Source organism: Coturnix japonica, chromosome 5 (assembly GCF_001577835.2).
Source record: "Coturnix japonica isolate 7356 chromosome 5, Coturnix japonica 2.1, whole genome shotgun sequence".
In the NCBI taxonomy this organism is placed as follows: domain Eukaryota; kingdom Metazoa; phylum Chordata; class Aves; order Galliformes; family Phasianidae; genus Coturnix; species Coturnix japonica.
In genome coordinates, this window is record NC_029520.1 from 40,035,833 (window position 1) to 40,054,450 (window position 18,618).

Genomic DNA, 18,618 nt, shown 5'->3' on the forward strand with positions numbered 1-18,618 from the left:
CGCAGGAATAAAATTTCAATATAAAATATAAATAATAAAATATCTGCGATTATTTCCTACCTTGGTAAAATAAGAGAAAGATGTGGATTCATTTAGAACAAGACTTTTTTCCCTAAACCCAGAAAAATGAAAGACCATAAGAAGAAATAAGAGGGTACGAAGAAACTCAATTCTCTAAGTCTACACTTAGGCAATAACATTTTTGCTTAGAAAACTGCCACCAATAAAGAAGCTTCTAACAGCTTGTATCTCTGTGTCAGTGCCAGTCATTTCATCACTACTAGCAACTACAGATATCTGATGACATTATCTGCAACTCAGTTTTTCATAAGTTTCGAGAGGAAATGAAACTAGAAAGATCAAAGATATCCATGGAGAGAAGTTGTGCAGTATAAACAAATATGTAGTATATACATCAACCAGAAAAGAACAGATACCAAAGGACAACATTAATATGTGGTCAGAAAAAGGTAGTAAACTTGCCACAACTAACGTCAGGTCAGAGATCAGTTTATTAGCTATGGATGCCAGCAGCCTTGCAACTTTGACTTTAATCATAAATTATCAGAAAAACAAGATATTGAAGAAGTCATAAGGACCTTCCAAAACAGCTGAACCCTGCACAACAAGCACCTAAGAAGTTTTCTTGTTTTGTGAACAAATTATATTTGTAAAGTTTTAATCAAGGCACTCTTAAAATAAAAATATGAACTTGGACTTCCAAGTCTCATTGAGACAAAGCAGAAGTGAGAAATCAACCGAACTCTCACATTCACATTCTTCCCCACTTTTGGAGGTGATCATATGGGTTTTCTGCTCTGATAGTTACAGAACACAAAATGCATATCTGCTCCTTCCAATGAATTTTCTAAGTTTATAACAGAAGTTAATAAACCTACATGGCTGATGTAACTTCTCTTAGCCACTTCAACTTCAGACTTCTCAGTAGAGTGTCAGAATCAAAGTAATCATATTCAAATAAGAGAGCGACCTTTGTTAGTCTGGAATTCCAAATTGATCTTAACAACCATCATTAATTTGTGCAATTTTAGCCCTCACCTCCTTCTGCTCCAACAGTACGCTAGTAATAGGAAATGCTTCCTTCTGGGAGAAAATTCACTAAGGTTTTTGGCGCAACCTTACTGTACTGTATTTAAATGCTCCAGTGATTTTATACAGGTACAGATTACCAAACACGAGGAAGCTGACAGTTGGTCAGGAAAACTTGATGCATAAAATATATTACTGGTATAGGTTATTTCATTTCCATGTGTCATTTTCACTTCTTCTCGGAACTCTAAGTATGGCTTAATATGATCCTACTCTTTGTTTCATATTATACACTAACAAAATAAATACTACCCATGGGAAAAAGGTGTGAGTAGAGTTCATGCTGATAATTTAAAGCTCTAAATGCAATGGAAGAGTCTATGAAGACATGACAAAAATTTCCCTAGCTAAATATTTTTCATTATGTATCAAGATGTTGAATGTGATAATTCCATTCACATATAATTTAATGTTTCATTTTATTTCCCTTAAAACTGTAAATATGCAACAGGGCTGGACAGCCACAACTGTGGGCTGCACTGTAGCTTAAATAAAGCTTTCATAAAGGTCAATTTTAGTTTTTTAACCTCAGCAGATCACTGAAATGATTTATCTGCTTTCAGATGACATTCTGTCATAGAATATGCTGCTTTGAATCTTACCTAGAAATCTCAGCTTGAGAATTCTTCTCTCCATCAACAGTAAAGGGTGATGCTCCAGTTAGCAATTCATACATAAGAACACCAACACTCCACCAATCAACAGCCTACAGAACAGCAAGAATTAAATTAAGATGCAGCAAAGTAAAATCATTATCAAAAGGAGGAAGAAAGCAAGGTAGCCAAAAAACAGCTAGCAAAAAGGACAGCACACCTATCTCTAGGAAGACAAACTTGGGCACAATAAAGCTTAAAGGACAGCAGTAATGACTGGATGGGTTTTCCATGCCAAAATAACTTGTAGCTGAGCAGAAAGCTTTCAAAATCAATTAATTTCTCAAGTTAAATCTTTCATTGGCTAATAAACATTTGGTCTGTTTTTCACCAGAATTAGATTTAACAAATGTGAAATAAGAGAAATGAAAGTAACAGAGGAACCAAAGGCTTACTAAGAATTAGCGGAACCGGAGCTTTTAGGAACTTTTGAAAAGCACTCTTTTCAAACAGCAACGTCTCAGTCAACCGTTAGTCGGGACACCTGAAAACGCCATTGAATTTCACCTTTCCATGGTAACGTGATCTTTTGGCTTCATATGTAATTGTATTATCCACATCTTTGACACCACTGAGCTTGTTTTTTGTTGTTTTTTTGCTTGTTGGTTTGTTTTTGTTGCTGTTGTTTTGGTTTTTTAGAAGCTGCATTTTAAAAAACATCTTTGGATCTATAATGACCTCCATAGCAATATTGCATCTGATTTTTCCTATTGCAATACTTGGAGCAGGCTACATAGTTTCAAGGATAGACAGTTATCTGGCAGTAGAAAGCAAAGTCTTCTAAAAGGAAAGAATTTTTTGAGGTAAAATGCTCAAATTACCTCTGTGCTCTCACATCCACTGTTGCTTTTGAAATTTTAAAAAATATATTTTAAAAGTAATTTTTTGTTTTTCATAAAAAATTGCTTTTCCTCTTTTGTAAGAAATGGAAGATCCACAGAATTCGAATCAATCTTAAAAATACCAGAGCACGTTTTTAAAACAAAGATAGCTATCTATTGGAGATCACAAGCAAAACCACTGATTTATCAGAAGCAGAACATACCAACGCAATCTCATTTTCTCTTTAAACTGGGTTTTAATTAAGCAGTCAATACAAAGTACTCTAAAAAACTTCTAACACTGTGCCACATAAAACCACCAAGGATGAACCAAGAATTTATGACGTTAACAATTACCAGCACATTCACAACTGAAAAAAAAAAATAAAAAAATCACCCTTATTTAGCAGTGGGCAATAGTTTGCCAAACTGCTGAGCCATTTCTTATAGCACATTATAAGCTCTGCTCTGTATCTCTTGTAAGTATCAAGTAGAACTAATCAAAGACAACAGAACAGAGATGGCTTTTGTAAGCACTTGTGAAAAAAAATCACAACTCAAGAGTGACTACTGCACTGCAGAGGAGCTCTGAAATAAGCATGATCAAACCAAGGGGAAATACAGAGTGCAGGAAATGGGCCTTCAATTCACACATCTGAAAATTTGTATTTTTAATAATGATCAAGCAAGCAGTACTGCAGAAAAAGATGCAAAGGCAACAGTGGAACAAAAAGTAGGTGCAAGACAGTGACTAAATGTAATGATAAGTCATGTTTTATTTCATGTTTAATAAAAGAATCAAGGAGGCAATCAATCTACTGTACTTCAAACTGCCAACACTTTGCTGAAGTACTGTGCCCACTACAGTGCAAATGCAGATAACAAGAGATGTAGAATGAACAGAGAGAGAAGAAAGGACCTTCTAAGGCAAAGTCAAACTGAGTTCAGTAATTTAGGAGAAGGAAATAGAGGGTGATGTAAATTTTTCCAGTGCTTAAATGGTCTACTGTAAGAAGAACTGCGATCAACTGTATTCAAGGACACCCAACAGAAAACAAATCAATCTACCACAAAACATCAAAGATTAGATATTCTCAAAAAATTTTCAGTGCACCAAGTAATTGGAATAATTTATCCTGAAATACTGTAGAACTCTGTCTGTGGAGTAGGGTTGGTGAAGGTCTCGTTTCAGATATCATCTGTGAATAATGGTCATCTTAAGCTTCGCCATTAATTACTGGCACTGTAATTCATATTAAAACTTGTGCCTCGAGCTAAACTGCATTTTTTTTTGGATAACCCAAGATCACTTCCTGACCATACGTTAATAACTCCCTTGAGATCTCTTGAAAGATAACGGACTTACCTGATGTACAATTAAAAAGTGTATCAGAATTAGTCACAAAGCAGTTGTTTTTTTCCACTCTAAACAGTTCAAGTAAAAGGAAGTAAGTATGAGTCAAACTTTTTTTTTTTGTCCTACTGTATGTTTAGGATAAAATATGAAGAGAAAAAAAGAGCCTCCATAGCTTTAGAAATACACCTTTTACTTTGATTAAAAACTAACTTTAGAATAAAAATAATTATATTGATGCTGTTAAATAAAGGCAATAATTAATTAATATTAGGACAACTTGAAATAATGCATATTTTTAAGTGAGGCACCATCTCATTCTATATCAAAAATAACTTCAAAAAGAAAACAGCATCAGCATTGCCCTAATATTTAACTTCTAAGTTCGTTACAACAAAGAGCATACCTTATCATGTCCTGTATCTCCTCCTCTTACGATATCTGGAGCCATGTATTCTATTGTTCCACAGAAAGAATATGCTCTCTCATTCTATTTAAAAAAAAAAAAAAAAAAGGAAGTAAAATATGTATCAAATAGTAATATTGTACAAATCATATGGGACAAATATGGCTAATCTTCCAAGAAGCTGGCAGCAATTCTTCTCCACATAGCTCAGAACTGCTAGCTAAACAATACATAGAGCTATATAACACAACACTATGGAATATTTAATCTTCTACCAAAACAAAAAAAAAACAAAAAACAAAAAAACCAAAACCAAAAAAAAAAACCATTGTAATATAAGCACACAAAAAAGTAATACGTTGCTATTTTAAAAATATTCCTCTAAATGATCCCTTTCATTTCAAAGCATAATACGGATATGTATTCTGAAGGCTGCAATATCAATACTCTAACAACAAGCAAAACCTTTAAGTTGAGTAATTCACTGTAAGCTGTACGATGTGACTAAATTATATAAAAGATTCTTCATGTTTCTCTTTTTTAGGAATTTATTATGACTTCTAAAAAAGTAATTCCCTTCTGCAACACACACAAAAACCCACAATATTCTCTCAAGAAGAGAACTGTTGAGGTGAGAGACAAGAGAGAAAAAGTGAAAGACAGAAAGAGCTGTGACTTTAATTTTATCCTATACACTCTAATTATTGTTCTGATTATGCTCAAAACTAAGCTGCTTTCACAGGCATGTATAATCATTCCCTGTTAGTGATTTACCTTTGAGGTCAACATGAGGTCATGCTGTACCTTGCTAATGACGAAAGCACATGTGTTTGGGCCATGCAACTTTGTTCCTCCCTTATCCTTCATGCTTCTAGCATTTTGGGGAGAGATCCTGACAGGTCCTTTAAAGAAGAGTGTTCAAAAAAGCAAATATTTCAAAAGTCAGGTTTTACATCTGTAGACTCAGATTTGGAGTTTAAAACAGGTGCTATTCAATGTACTGCACTAATGAGAGCAAGCGTCTAAAAATAGGAATAGTGCTCAGTTTTATTGTGAGGCATTAAAAAAATATATAAAAATCAGTCAACCAGCATATTTTTATACTTTGTTTATTAAAATACATATACTGTGACTGCTGGGGGTGCTTTGCTAAAATTCTGAACTTAAAGTAGTTCTGGGCCTCATTTGGTTCAAATATTAACTTAATAGACTGAGACAAAGTCATAAAAATGATAAACTTTCCATGATACTTTCTTTTTCACATAAGTATTATTTCTCTTCTAATATCTTTCTCAGTACCTGTTACCAACAAGAAACACCCAGAAGTGAAAACAAACTAAAAAGTAAGAAAACTCAACCCCTCATCCCAGCAGCAGCCAACAGGAAGCTATTAACGTAAAGCTCTGTTCACTCTTCCTTATACTCTGGGAGGAGAGGAGGGAGGAAGGGAAGGAAGAAAAAGGAAGGAGACTAAAAAGACAAAATGAAACATTTCTTCAAGTGCTACCTATCCAAAGAATAAAGACAACACAGCCACACCGAGCTTAGTGAAAACAATTTGTAATGTTTATACTTCAAGTAAATTGATGATTGCTATATCATTGAGTTAGCTGCAAATTCAATAGCCTATTCTTCAAAAATAGGGTTTTGTCTCCAGCGTGCACAGTAAAACTAGGTTTTGAGTCCCTGTGATGACAAGAAAGAGATTGGGGATGTATATATAAACGTATACAGTGGTACAGCAGAATGCTTAGTATCTCTCCAGTCTCTAGCACTGGGATACTCCTTGTGCTGTTAAGAAGGCTCACTGAAAACATCTCAAAACATACTAAATTATTTTATTACTGGTACTTTTTGAAGAACAATTACAACCCATCAAATAACAAATCATGAACAGGACTTCCAATTATATTTATTTTTTAGCTTTTTGTGTTATTCAAAAATAAGATATGCATTATTAAATAGTTATTATTTAACAAAATTTATAATTCAAGATGAAATACTGAGTCGCAAGAACAACACTTGAAAATTAGTTACTTCCTTCTTAAATTATTGTATAAGTTTTTGGGGTTTTTTTGCAGTCCCTTGCAAAATTCAATTTCCCAAATTAATTTTGAATGCTTCGCTAAGTGTATCCTTGTAAATCTTTACTTATAATTCAATTTCAATGTAACAGTGTCATACTGGAAGGGACAAAGAGTTTATTATAAATCAAAAACACTCTGGGATAAACTTTTAATGAGGTTCATAAAAATCCCAACTTCTTTTTCCCATGTATGTAAGTGGTTTTATCCTTTATAACTTGATTCCTTCCCAGTTTAACAGCAGTCTCCTGCTAAAACTCCAAGGCTGAACAGAGCCAAGAAAAGGAAAGCAGATGTTTATTAGAAGCAGATTCTAAGCAAAAAATTAGATAGAAAATTGACAAAGTTAAGTAAGAAGAAAAAAAAAAAAACAGCCACTGAGTGTTTTCTTCATAGTCAGTATTGATTTGCCATTAAAAACACTAACTTTCATATGTCAGAACCCCCTTCTGGAAACACCTTTTGACTGTTAAAAGGAGACAAGAAAGAAATAAATTGATATCAACTAGTCATCATTTCTCAGTTAACCATACACACATAATAAAAAGAAACCAAACTAAACCAAGGTGAGGATGGTGAGACACTGGAAATGGTTGCCCAGAGAGGCAGCAGATGCCCCTTCACTGTAAGCATTCAAGGCCAGGCTGGACAGGGCTTTGAACAACCTGGTCCAGTGGGAGATGTCTCTGCCTACAGCAAGGGGGATGGAACTACACAATCTCAAAGGTCCCTCCCAATCCAAACCATTATATAATTTGTTTGCTTGTTTCTTTATTAAGTTCAGCAGCATAGGGCACATTCCCCTAATTTCCTTGCAATCATTCTGCCTAATTTGAGTGTCCTAGAGAAGCAATAAAGGACACACTTTTAGCACCACATCTCCATGACTTCTGCAACATTTGCACTGCACATTCTACCAGAATATGCCTTTCTGCATCCTGTTTCCATTTTCCCTGATCAAAACAAGAAATAGCATATTTGCCTTCCAAACAGGAAACAAGGATAGCACTGAGCCACATAGTAACCAAGGCTGCTGTCCTAAAGGATAGAGAATTGGAACCCTGTGATTGGTCAAGATGGAGGTGGAATATGGGTTATCATTTGACCTGGGAAAGTAACTACAATGAAGAAAAAAAAAAAACCTTAAGTGCCACCAGAAGAATAGAGACCTTGAAAGATCGTGCTCTTGCTGACCATCATTTGGCCCTACTTTAAAATCAAGGAACACTAGGCAGGCATTAAAACTGCAAAAAGATCCAGAAGAGACAAGCATAAACGTTCTTCCCTACAGAAGGAGGGCTTGTGGCCTTTGGAGTCCTGTGATAAGCTCTCCAATCAAGAGAAATGGCAAACATTAAATCTGGCAAAAGCAGGAGGAAGAAACTCCAGTTCCCCACAGAGAATAACTGAACTAACCACTTCTGTCAAAATATACTCTACAACTGGAGAGTTTCTGAAGGGTGGAGGTGTAGAAACAACTCAGGTGTCTTAAAATAGTCATTCTCAGTTGCAGATATGCTTTACAACGTGCATCACTGCTCTAATAGACGCTTAGATCCTACAGCCCTGTGGCTTACTTTATTCACAACAGCCTTTGTGCAAACATACTTCAGCCGAAGGATTGGCCAGATATTCAGTGAAGCCACTCTTTTCAGCATTTACAATAACGACCCACTTCTCCAGCTGCATGAAAGGTCACCTTTGACAGAAAAACACAACAACAAAAAAGCCAGAAAAACAGATTCCTTCTGTTCTCCAGCTATTTCATGTGCTTTGCTTATAGCCAAGATGGACTTCTACTCCAAACATCAGCTGTGACACATTCTGAAGGCATACTGCATTCCTATGAGATATGAAAACTGAGACCTTAAGTGAATTTTCCAGTGTTTGTTGTTTTGTTTGTTTTACAAGAAAGCTAGTCTTCTAGACTTCTCCAAATATTCTTTAACACTATATGCTTAGTAACATCTTGCTAATAAAAAAAACTATGCAAGGACAGAGATGAAAGAGTTCTGTGCACTTGGCCCTCACTAGTAGATCTGTATGTAAAGCACAAAACATGGGTTATAGCTTGATTGTGAAAGTGATGTCAGTACCCTCAAGATCTGGCAAAAGAGCTTAGCTGCTACAGGATAATAATTTAAAGCAAAGCCTGATAAATTTCATGTGAACTGTCCATGATATAAATAAAATACTGAATTTGGAGGAAAAATTTCAATTCTATTAAAAATACTTGAAAGGAAGGGGCATGGTAATTTTACAGCTGATAAAAAGAATATGCTAATGAAACAGCAAAGACTAAATGAAATTTCACAAAATATACTGTTCATAGAGAAAGAAAAGTATTGCTGTGCAATGTAGTGTTTTATGTACCAGTTCTGCAACTGAAATCTGTACCTGAATAACATCAAGCAGGAAGGTGCAACAGAAGGGAACAAAGTAGCCTAGAAAGAAGCCAGCTGAAGGCATTGTAGATTGCTCTCAAGACTGGCTCTATACAAGTTTATTTGTTTTTAAATCTCCGATCCAGACAAGAATTACGTGTTGAGTTGTCATATTTGTTCAGTGTAGAAATAATAGAATTGCCATGTCTGCTTTGGATGTGTTCTCCCACAGATTTCAGCAACATTCCAATAGAATTCCTTGTCTTGTCCAAACTCGTTAGTTGGCAAGCTAAAATGCTTTGTTCTGACTTCACCATTATAAAGGTTTCAAAATGCTATGACCCAGCAAGACAAGACAAATTGTTACTGCTGTTCGAAGTACTCTGAAATTGCATAGCAAGTTTAAACAAAGTTTTTGAGTCTGAAATAAATAGTCTTTCCACTAAAAGTGAAAGTCAATCTCAAGAGATCACAAGATTTCTCTTACCAAGTCGATGAAAAACCAAGGAGATGAAAACCACAGTTTAGCTAAAGCCCTTCATATCTTTAGCAATCGCTAAGCAGTCACCTAGCAGATTATATCTCAAGTGAATGCATATACAGGGTAAGTTGTATGAGCAACTACTCATGCAAGTTTCAAATTCTTTTAAATACTTAGGGTGGTAGATCAGTAAAATTCATCACTCTTCCATGAATGTCTCTCACCTACGATAACATGGTAGCTGTTTGCATGTAATACATGCAACGACATGATTTAAAGTTTCAGGCCCATCTTTTTTGGAATTGTTTAATTTATAATCAAAGCAAACACCTTGTTTTGACTTTGTTTAGTGAAAAATCATTCTAGAAAATGCAAACTTGTAATCTTGATTGTTACAAATTGTATCGTTTCCAAGTCAAGGGGACTCTGATACTGAAAAACTCCTATAGGGAAGATAACAATGTTTCATTTTTGCAGTCAAGTTTCCTAGGAAAGTCCACCAGCCTCCCCTGAAAGAACTGAGAGACAGTTTCTCCCTCCTGCAGTGAGACTGGAGCATAGCATATCTCCTGGCATAGAAAATACAATATTTCCTTGATGTACAGAAAGTTACAAAATTGAAGGTATTCAGAAGGCTTCATCAGTTTTTTTTATAATACAATAAAGGCAACTTAACACAGAAGATTCTTCACAAAGAACTGGCTTCAGATTCTTCACGAAGAACTGGCTTTTCTTGGCATTTCTGATGTTGGCAGAAAGGCTACTATGAAACACACTGAATAACTGAATATCATCAGCCTTTAACAGCACTAATAAGAACCTGCAGCGGTCCCAGCAGTCTTTGGACAAACACTTGTAATTAATACCTGGCTAGGACCAGGTTCAGCATCTGTACCTCAGCTAGCGGTGGACAAATAAACCCAAATCAAGTTTGCATGTTACATTTCCAAAGAAACATCTCACTGAAGAGGATAAGGCAGTGAAACAAACACTAATTCCAAACCAAAAAACAGCAACAAGAGGTAGTGGTACTGGAAACATGTTAAGCAGGCAGCAAATCCTCTTGAAGAACAATGGTAATGCATTTCTGTGATGTTTCTACAATCTTTGTGTGTGTGTGTTTATCAGTATCAGTTTTAAAATAGTTTCAACTACAGCAGTACGGCCAATGGCTCCTTGCATCTCAAAGTTTTACCAATTTCTCAGTTAATCAGAAAAACAAACAAACAAACAAAAAAACATTTCAGATGAGCTACACAAACTAAATTTAGAGTTCTGCTTTCAAATGAGACGTGGAACTAGACTAATGAATGTCTCAAGCAAGAACAAGATTTGTTTGCCAGCAACTGCCATCAGAACAGACACTTCTAAGAAGCAGAGCAAGAACAGCTAAACCTACCAGTGAAGGTTCCACAAGCCAGGTAAGAAGTGCATCTTGTACAGCTGTGGTCCCAACACACATCCTAGTGCAAAACTAAGCTCTTATCAAGGAAGTGCTTTCACAGGTTTAGACCACAGCTATACCCACTTCTGAAACGCAATGCAATTGCACTTATGCAAAGAAATCTTTAAGCCAGTCACTAATGATGGATCTGTAAAGCAAATAACCAAGAGAAAAGAAATAAAGAATCACATTCTTGCAGGTTCAAAGATATTCAGAAACAGCACCTTATTGCGTGGGAGGAATGCAAGTATGCACCACTTTCAGCCTTAATGAACATTTTGTTCTGGATTCTTCTCAAAATTCCTTGTTTTGGATAACTTGTTTTCTATAACATCATCTTTTAATAAGAGAGTAAGAGTACCACAAGAGAGAATAAGAGAGTTGAAAGCAAAATCTGAAAAGAAATCCCTCTTGCTTCAAACAGAAGTGCAGTTACAAGGTATAAAAGAGAATTCATTCTGCAAAGAGCTCTACTAGCTCACTGTAAAGCCTTTGACAATTTTGTAAAAAGAGAATATAAATAAAAAAGCATACAAAATGCCCAAGACACGCACCTTTATTTCCCCTGCAAAGCAAGAACAGAATATTTTCCAAAGTTGACTGCCAACGTATTATTCTAGTATGTGATAGATGACAACAGTATGTTTCACACACAAGTCAAAATCCTCCCTCCCCCCCCAAAAAAAGCATCATTTTTAAGTGACGTATTACGACATATAAAACCATACACTGTTAATAGCAATTTGAGATTTTGGCATAAAAACCTAGACAATATATTTTGTGCTCCAGTCCTCTGCTTTACTATTTCATGCTAGAAAAGCATCAATACTTATGTGACAAGGGACAAATAGTCATCCAATCACTGATTAACTGGTTCTGCAATTAAGTGAGTCTTACCCTGCAGTTATGCAATTTCAGAGTGTTTTATATGTTATTCTACAATTCCTTATGCCTAATCTAAACCTCCTCTGGTACAACATGTGGCCATTTCTTCAGGTCCTGTTTGTTGCTTGGGAGAAGAGGCCAAGCCATTCCTCATCACAACCTCCCTTCAGGAAGATGTAGAGTGCAATGAGGTCTCTCCTGAGCCTCTTCTCCTCCAGACTAAACAATCCCAGCTCCTTCAGCTGCCCCTCATAAGACTTGTGCTCCAGACCCCTCACCAAATTTGTTACCCTTCTCTGGACACATTCCAGGGCCTCAGTGTCTTTCTTATAATGAGGGGTCCAAAACTGAACACAATACTTGAGGTGCAGCCTCACCAGGCTGAGCACAGGGGGATGATTAACTCTCTGCTCCTGCTGGCCACGCTATTTCTAATGCGGACCAGGATGCTGTTGGCCTTCTTGCCCACCTGGGCACACTGTCGGTTTGTGTTCAGCCAAGCATCGACCAACACCCCCAGGTCCCTTTCCTCTTCACAGTCATCCAGCCACTCATCCCCAAGCCGATAGCATTGCATAGGGTTACTGTGGTCAAACTGCAGGACCTTGCACTTGGCCTTGTTGAACCTCATCCCATTCACCTAATCCCAGTGATCCAGCTTATCTAGATCCTTCTGAAGGGCCCCCCTACCCTCAGGCAGAGGGTTAACTCCATTAACCACTACAAGTTGGGCATGGCCCTCCAGCCAGTTCCTTACCCAAAGAGGGATATACTCGTCCAGGCCACAGGCAGCCAGAGACAGTGACAAAGGCTTTGCTGAAGTCCAGGTAGACTGCATCAACAGCCTTTCCCTCACCTACCAGTCTGGTCATCCAGTCTTAGAAAGAAATAGGGGTGGTCAAGCAGGACCTGCCCTTCATGAACCCCTGCTGACTGGGCCTGAGTCCCGGGATGCCACACACGTGCTGTGTGATCTCACCCAAGATGATTTGCTCCATAACTTTCCCTGGTACCAAGGTCAGGCTGATGGGCCTGTAGTTCCCTGGATCCTCCTTACAGCCCTTCTTGTAGATGGGAATCATGTTGGCAAGCCTCCAGTCCTCTGGGACCTCTCCAAATAACCAGGAACGCTGGTAGATGGCAGAGAACAGATCGGCAATCACTTCCACCAACTCCCTCAGTAGAACCAAAAATTTTTACCTAGCACTATTTCATACCCTTTTCCAGAATAACAGTAGTAACGATAGACTGTCCTGATAGGATCTATGACCTGTATTAACTTCTGGGGACTAACTTGAGTATTCATTCTTTTATACATTTTCCTTTTTCAAGAATCAGTGAATAACTCCTTAATCAAAACACAAGCAGATACAGCAACTCATCAGCAGTACAGATTTTAACTTGTTTTTGCAATGGAGTAGTCAAGGTTCAGAGCATTCACTCTTTCCATGATCAGACATCATCACTTCAATTGGACAATTATGAAGATTTTAAAAATGAAGTGTACAGCTGATTTACCAGGCCATTCAAGTGAGTTCATACAGCACTAAAAGAAAATCAAGTTGTAGTCAGTTTCCCCACCATTCTTGACTACATCTGCAGTGCTCTAAGAATGCATATGAATCATCTAACAAAATCCACAGGGAGCTAACAATCTTTTCATTCTTTTTCTTTTAATGAAGTCTTTTAAGACTACATACTACTTTTTCTTCCAGAACAAAGCATTCACTCAACCAGCTAATAACTGAAAACAGCAATTCAACAATGAAGAGCATCTAACAGTTGCAACTATGTTTGCAACTCTGATCAAAAGATTTTTGGATGAGAAAGCAACTGTATATCTAAACTACTCACAGAACTGTATTACTATTCACACTAAGAATTATAAACATAACTACACAGGTATCCAACTGCCAAAAACCAGACAATTCAATCATTCCTCACAGAAAATATCTACCTTAGTAATTACTGAAGTATTTGTATTCTATGTACTCTCAGATACACTGTTTGAAGATTGACAGCCTTCAGTACTTACTACACAATATCCTTCATCTTTATTAAGTAAACACAAAAATTACAAAACAAGACTAAGGTAATGCAGAAGATGTGTATCAACACAGCAGACTTGAGCATTCCACTGCATTCCAGATGAAAACCATTGTTACAGGATTTAATTAACAAGAAAAAAATGCTAATTATGATGCATGATCCAATAAATTGCTACCACAATAATTCAGTGAATGTGTTCAGATTAAGCATCTATATGCACATCATTCTAAAACACTACATTTAAGATAGTTATGGAAGTGAAACTGTCAGAAAAATTATTAAAAATAAATTAGCACTTCAACAATAAATATTAAAATGAAGTCCAAAGTCGATGAGTGGGCTAAACTGATATTAACCAAATCAAAATAATTCCAGCATATAAGTAGAACTGTTAAGACAAAAATATATCAAAATGACTAAAATGACTAAAATTACGGTCAGTCATCCTAAATATTGATATACTGCCCAAGAAATAGGATGTCAAGTAACAAATCTCAGCATTCTTTTTAAAATTATTTGTTATGTTTTAAAACCCATAACACCAACATGATTGTACCTAAGCAGTAAGAGCTGAAGACATTTCAATACAAAATCTATTTCTCTTATATATTTTTTTCCTCAAGATGAATGATTTATAATAGCACAATCTGCAAATAAATGCTATATCCCACTTAAACACAAACTTAAACTACGATGTATTGAAGCAGAAGGCTAAAGCGTTTTCCCCCCTTCCAACCTTAAATCATCATTGCAGCTAAGACTGTACCCAATACAAAGTTATCATTCATTCCAATTTCTCCAGCCCTTACCTAAGCCCATTTTGCACTTAGATTAATCAAATTGTTTGTGTTCATGAAATATTAAGTATTGTTTAGATATCAGGAATCACTTCACATCTAAATAACTTGCCATGCTGAGCAATAAAAATAACAATAATAATCAACTTTTATTCAACTACTTTATTCAGGCCAAGTTGTTTCTTCTTGCATGAAAACAGAATGGATTTCAGTCAGAGAACATTAAATGACCAAGCAGCAAGACCGTATTAATTTAAATAATGGAGAAAAAGGAATCAGATTCACAGTGTGAGGAAAAGCTGCCAGGTATCCCTGTTGCTTATCCAAATCTTCACTTCATAGAATGGCCTGGGTTGAAAAGGACCATAAAGATGATCCAGTTTCAACCCCCCTGCCATGGGCAGGGTCACCAACCACTTCACTTTTTCTTGCATTGTTTATAAAGAACATCCTAAAGGTGAGCACAGATGAGAAGAAATCTTCTTAAAGCCACCTGTTTTGAGACTTCTAAAGATTCTGACTCAATATAATACATTTTTATCATAGGAAAGATTTCCACCTCATTCAACGCCTAGAGGACAACATAGTGTATTCCATCTCCTACACCTACTATATAGTATCTCTCAACTCTGAGCAGGCCCTACTCTCTTCTGTCACACCTTTTACTTTACTGTCATTCTCTGCTGAAAACTCTCTCTTCTTATTCCCTTGCTGGAAGCACACTGGTCTGACAAACTGCTGCTGCTAACTCTTTGTTGTGCTACTTGATCCTCTTCTTGGCTTCACTCTATAATTTAAGGGGAATATACTGACAGTATTTGTACTACTACTCTGCTTCAGAAACTAACATTTTAAGTCTTTTAAAATGTTGCCATCCAAACCCCACCAGGCTCAATTAGGAATTAAAATATTCTAGAGGAAACTACCAGCTACCTATTTTTAGAAAACCCCTTTGTTGCATCTAACAAAGACTTTCAAATTTGCAGTCCCATATTTCAACATCTCTGACACCTAAAGTGAAAGCCAGAAAAAATCTATTTTAAAATTCTCTCAACAGCAAAATCCTATGCAACTTTGACTCTCTGAAATCTAAAAAGAGTATTTGGAGATAAAACCATACCTTACAAATAATTAATGCCAACAGACAGTGATCACTGTGTTAGGCACTATGTATTTAGGAGATAAGCTTTTAACCTAAAAAGCTTGCAATTAAGCTTATCAAAGGTGACATGTATGTGAGAAAAATACAAGATAATAATACAACAATTATCATTAGCCTAAGTAAGAGTCATAGCATACCATTTGCCTAGTCACTGCAAAGTATTAGCACAGACAAACATTTTAGAAAGGCATCTAAGAATGACAACCTAAATGGCTTTTCTGACTTCCACCGATCTCCTTCTGCACGTAAAGGGCAGCACAAGGGAGCATGAAGACATTTCAGGGAAAACTAGAACAGATTAACGTGTCTAGAAACATTGGTAAGCCAAATTGAAAGCTTAAAATCCTGTAAACTGAGACTACTAGATAATGTTCTTTAAAAGACAATGTGGAGAAGACAATGCTACCATGATTGCAGGGAGACTGAATCTGATTGTGGTCATGCTGGATTCTGTATTCAACAACTGGAAACTCAAATACTCACCTCATCAGTAAGAAACTCCTTACTCAGACCAAAGTCTGTCAGCACCACATGGCCATCAGAATCCAGGAGAATATTCTCAAGTTTTATATCACGATATATAATTCCCAACTGCAAACAGAATTTAAATATTTCCAAATAAGTGCAACCACATCAAAGAGACACTTAATGCAGTTAAAGGTTAAGTAAATGAAATTCCCATTTCATTTTTCATTCCCAAAGAGCTTTTTCACTGCATCAAAACAGGGAGAACTGAACAACAGCACAACGCAAACACTGATCATGCTTACCATAAATTAGGTTTCCTGACAAATTCAACCATTTTATAGAGATTATTAAAAATTAACCATAATTTGTCAATAATGATTCTTTACACATAGGCAAGAATGTGTAATCTTCATCTGGTGCACATGAATACACATTTTATTAGAAAGTATATTTAATTACTCAATTAATTTATCCCATTTGTAAAACGTCTTTGCATTTAAGACTAAACAAATTATCCTGACTTTATATGGTGTGAAAGAACACAGATGTAGCACAAAATCAGCCTGCAGTATCTACTAAGAGGATAAACTCACTTTACCTTGTGAAGATGTTCAAGCGCCAAAACAATTTCCCCAATGTAAATTTGCACCTCATTTTCTGAGAATCTCTCTCTTTGTGAAAGATGAGTAAACAGTTCTCCTCCATTTATATAGTCTAAAATGTAGAGCAAAGAACACATACATTCACTTTCTGACAACTTAATTTCCTTATTAAATAACTTAGAGCACCAATTAATAATGTACTAAGATGTGCTGGGATCAGATGATTTTATTGTACCATTTCAACTGCAGTATTTCATTGGGCTGTACTATCCATAATTTCCTTGAGTGATAGAATAGTGCCAACTTAAATAAGCAGCAAAGCCATAAACTGAACCTCAACTATCCATTAGTTATAAAGATCTGTCATTTAGTTTGCAGAAATCTGTTTTTCAGTTTTTCAGGAAAAAAACCAACAATAACAGTGATACCTGTGAATATTTGTAAACCCTTATGAAATATTTAAGTCCAGCAAGTCACACTGACATTATAAAAGGCAATTCAAAAGAACAGCTATTGGGTGAAATAGTCAGCTATGAAGGTTAAAATCTGTAATTGCCTATAAATGGAATGAGAATAGCAAAACTTATTCAAGGAGATTATTTCCACATATATTCTCATCTGGAAATCACACTTCCATTATCTGCAGGACATGATGGGGTGGGTTTTCCCCACTCAGGGAGGAGGAAACAAAAACAACAGTTCTTCACTGTAACTCAAACCCACTTTAGACATAAACTCACTAATTCTAGCAGAGCACATTAAAGTCATTCATCATTTATCAATGTTGATCTGTTAGAACAGGTCCAGAAGAGGGCCATGAAGATGGGCAAAAGGCTGGAGCGCCTCTCCTGCAAAGATAAACTGATGCAACTGGGTTTGTTCAGCTTGGAGAACAGAAGGCTCCAGGAGATCTCACTGTAGCCTTCTGGCACTTATAAACAGGAAAAAGACTTCTGATGTGGCCTGACAGGTGTTTAAACTACGGGAAGGAAAGATTTAGATTAGAAGTTGGGAAAATTTTCACTCAGAGGGTTCTGAGGCACTGGAACAACCTGCCCAGAGAAGCTGTGGATGCCCCAATCCCTGGTGGCATTCAAGGCTAGGTTGGATAGAGCCCTGGGCAGCCCACTCTGGTGGGGGGCAGCTCTGATCACAGCAGTGGGTTGGTACTACATGCGCTTTAAGGTCCCTTTCAACCTAAGCTATTCTGTGATCATACTAGCTTGAAGTTCATCTAAAGACTTAAATCAGCTCCAAACCCTGGTTCTGGAGTGCTGTTAGAAATGCAACTGTATGCCTGCAATTGATTCAGATTAAATGCACGTGCCCAGTTAGTGCTATCTACTACATGATGTTCTTCGAAACTACCATGCTCCTTCCAATTTGACTCTAATGAGCACATAATCCCAACTTTCTAATTTTCCTTTAAGATGTCCTCACTTTCTTCTCACAACTCTAATTTTTGGAGAAAAAAAATCATAAAGGATAATCTATAAATACCACAATAACTGAAAATGATACCCTGAATATTGAAGGTTGACATGAAAAACCACAATGCTATTGGTGCATTTCCAGTTTCTGCTTTGTCTCTAGCATCCTTCAGCCTCTGATAATATTTTATATACGCTTTGGGGTCCTTATCAAAGGAATCTGTCAAAACCATTCTCACACTTTTCAACAAGAACCTAGCGAATACCTCATTTAAACTGAAATTCCTCAGGCAACAGTTTTATCCCACTGTAATATATGAAACTGTGTTAAGTATATAGAACACCTTCCTAAGAACTGACAGCTAGTGGGAGAGGATTCATACAACAAGCTTGCAAATGCTAGACAAATAGATGTGGAAAGCAAAGCGGCAAGGACAGAAGATCATTCTAATAATCTAACAAAAATTGTTATTTCATTACCAAGCATC

The 18,618-nt window shown here is 36.5% G+C and overlaps 1 protein-coding gene across 4 annotated transcripts in view; it reads right to left on the minus strand.

The window, feature by feature from the left end:
* RPS6KA5 (ribosomal protein S6 kinase A5) overlaps nucleotides 1–18,618 on the minus strand; it is a 60,251-nt gene that overhangs the window by 19,493 nt on the left and 22,140 nt on the right. For 2 of the 4 annotated variants that reach the window (XM_015865277.2, XM_015865278.2), the window contains 4 exons: nucleotides 16,697–16,812; nucleotides 16,114–16,221; nucleotides 4,345–4,428; nucleotides 1,713–1,816 (listed from right to left, as the gene is read on the minus strand). In XM_015865277.2, the coding sequence (XP_015720763.1) occupies nucleotides 1,713–1,816; nucleotides 4,345–4,428; nucleotides 16,114–16,221; nucleotides 16,697–16,812 (412 nt within the window). Of the gene's footprint in view, nucleotides 1–1,712; nucleotides 1,817–4,344; nucleotides 4,429–5,118; nucleotides 5,247–16,113; nucleotides 16,222–16,696; nucleotides 16,813–18,618 lie in introns of those variants that run through there. The other 2 variants (XM_032444881.1, XM_032444882.1) reach the window with 2 other exon arrangements.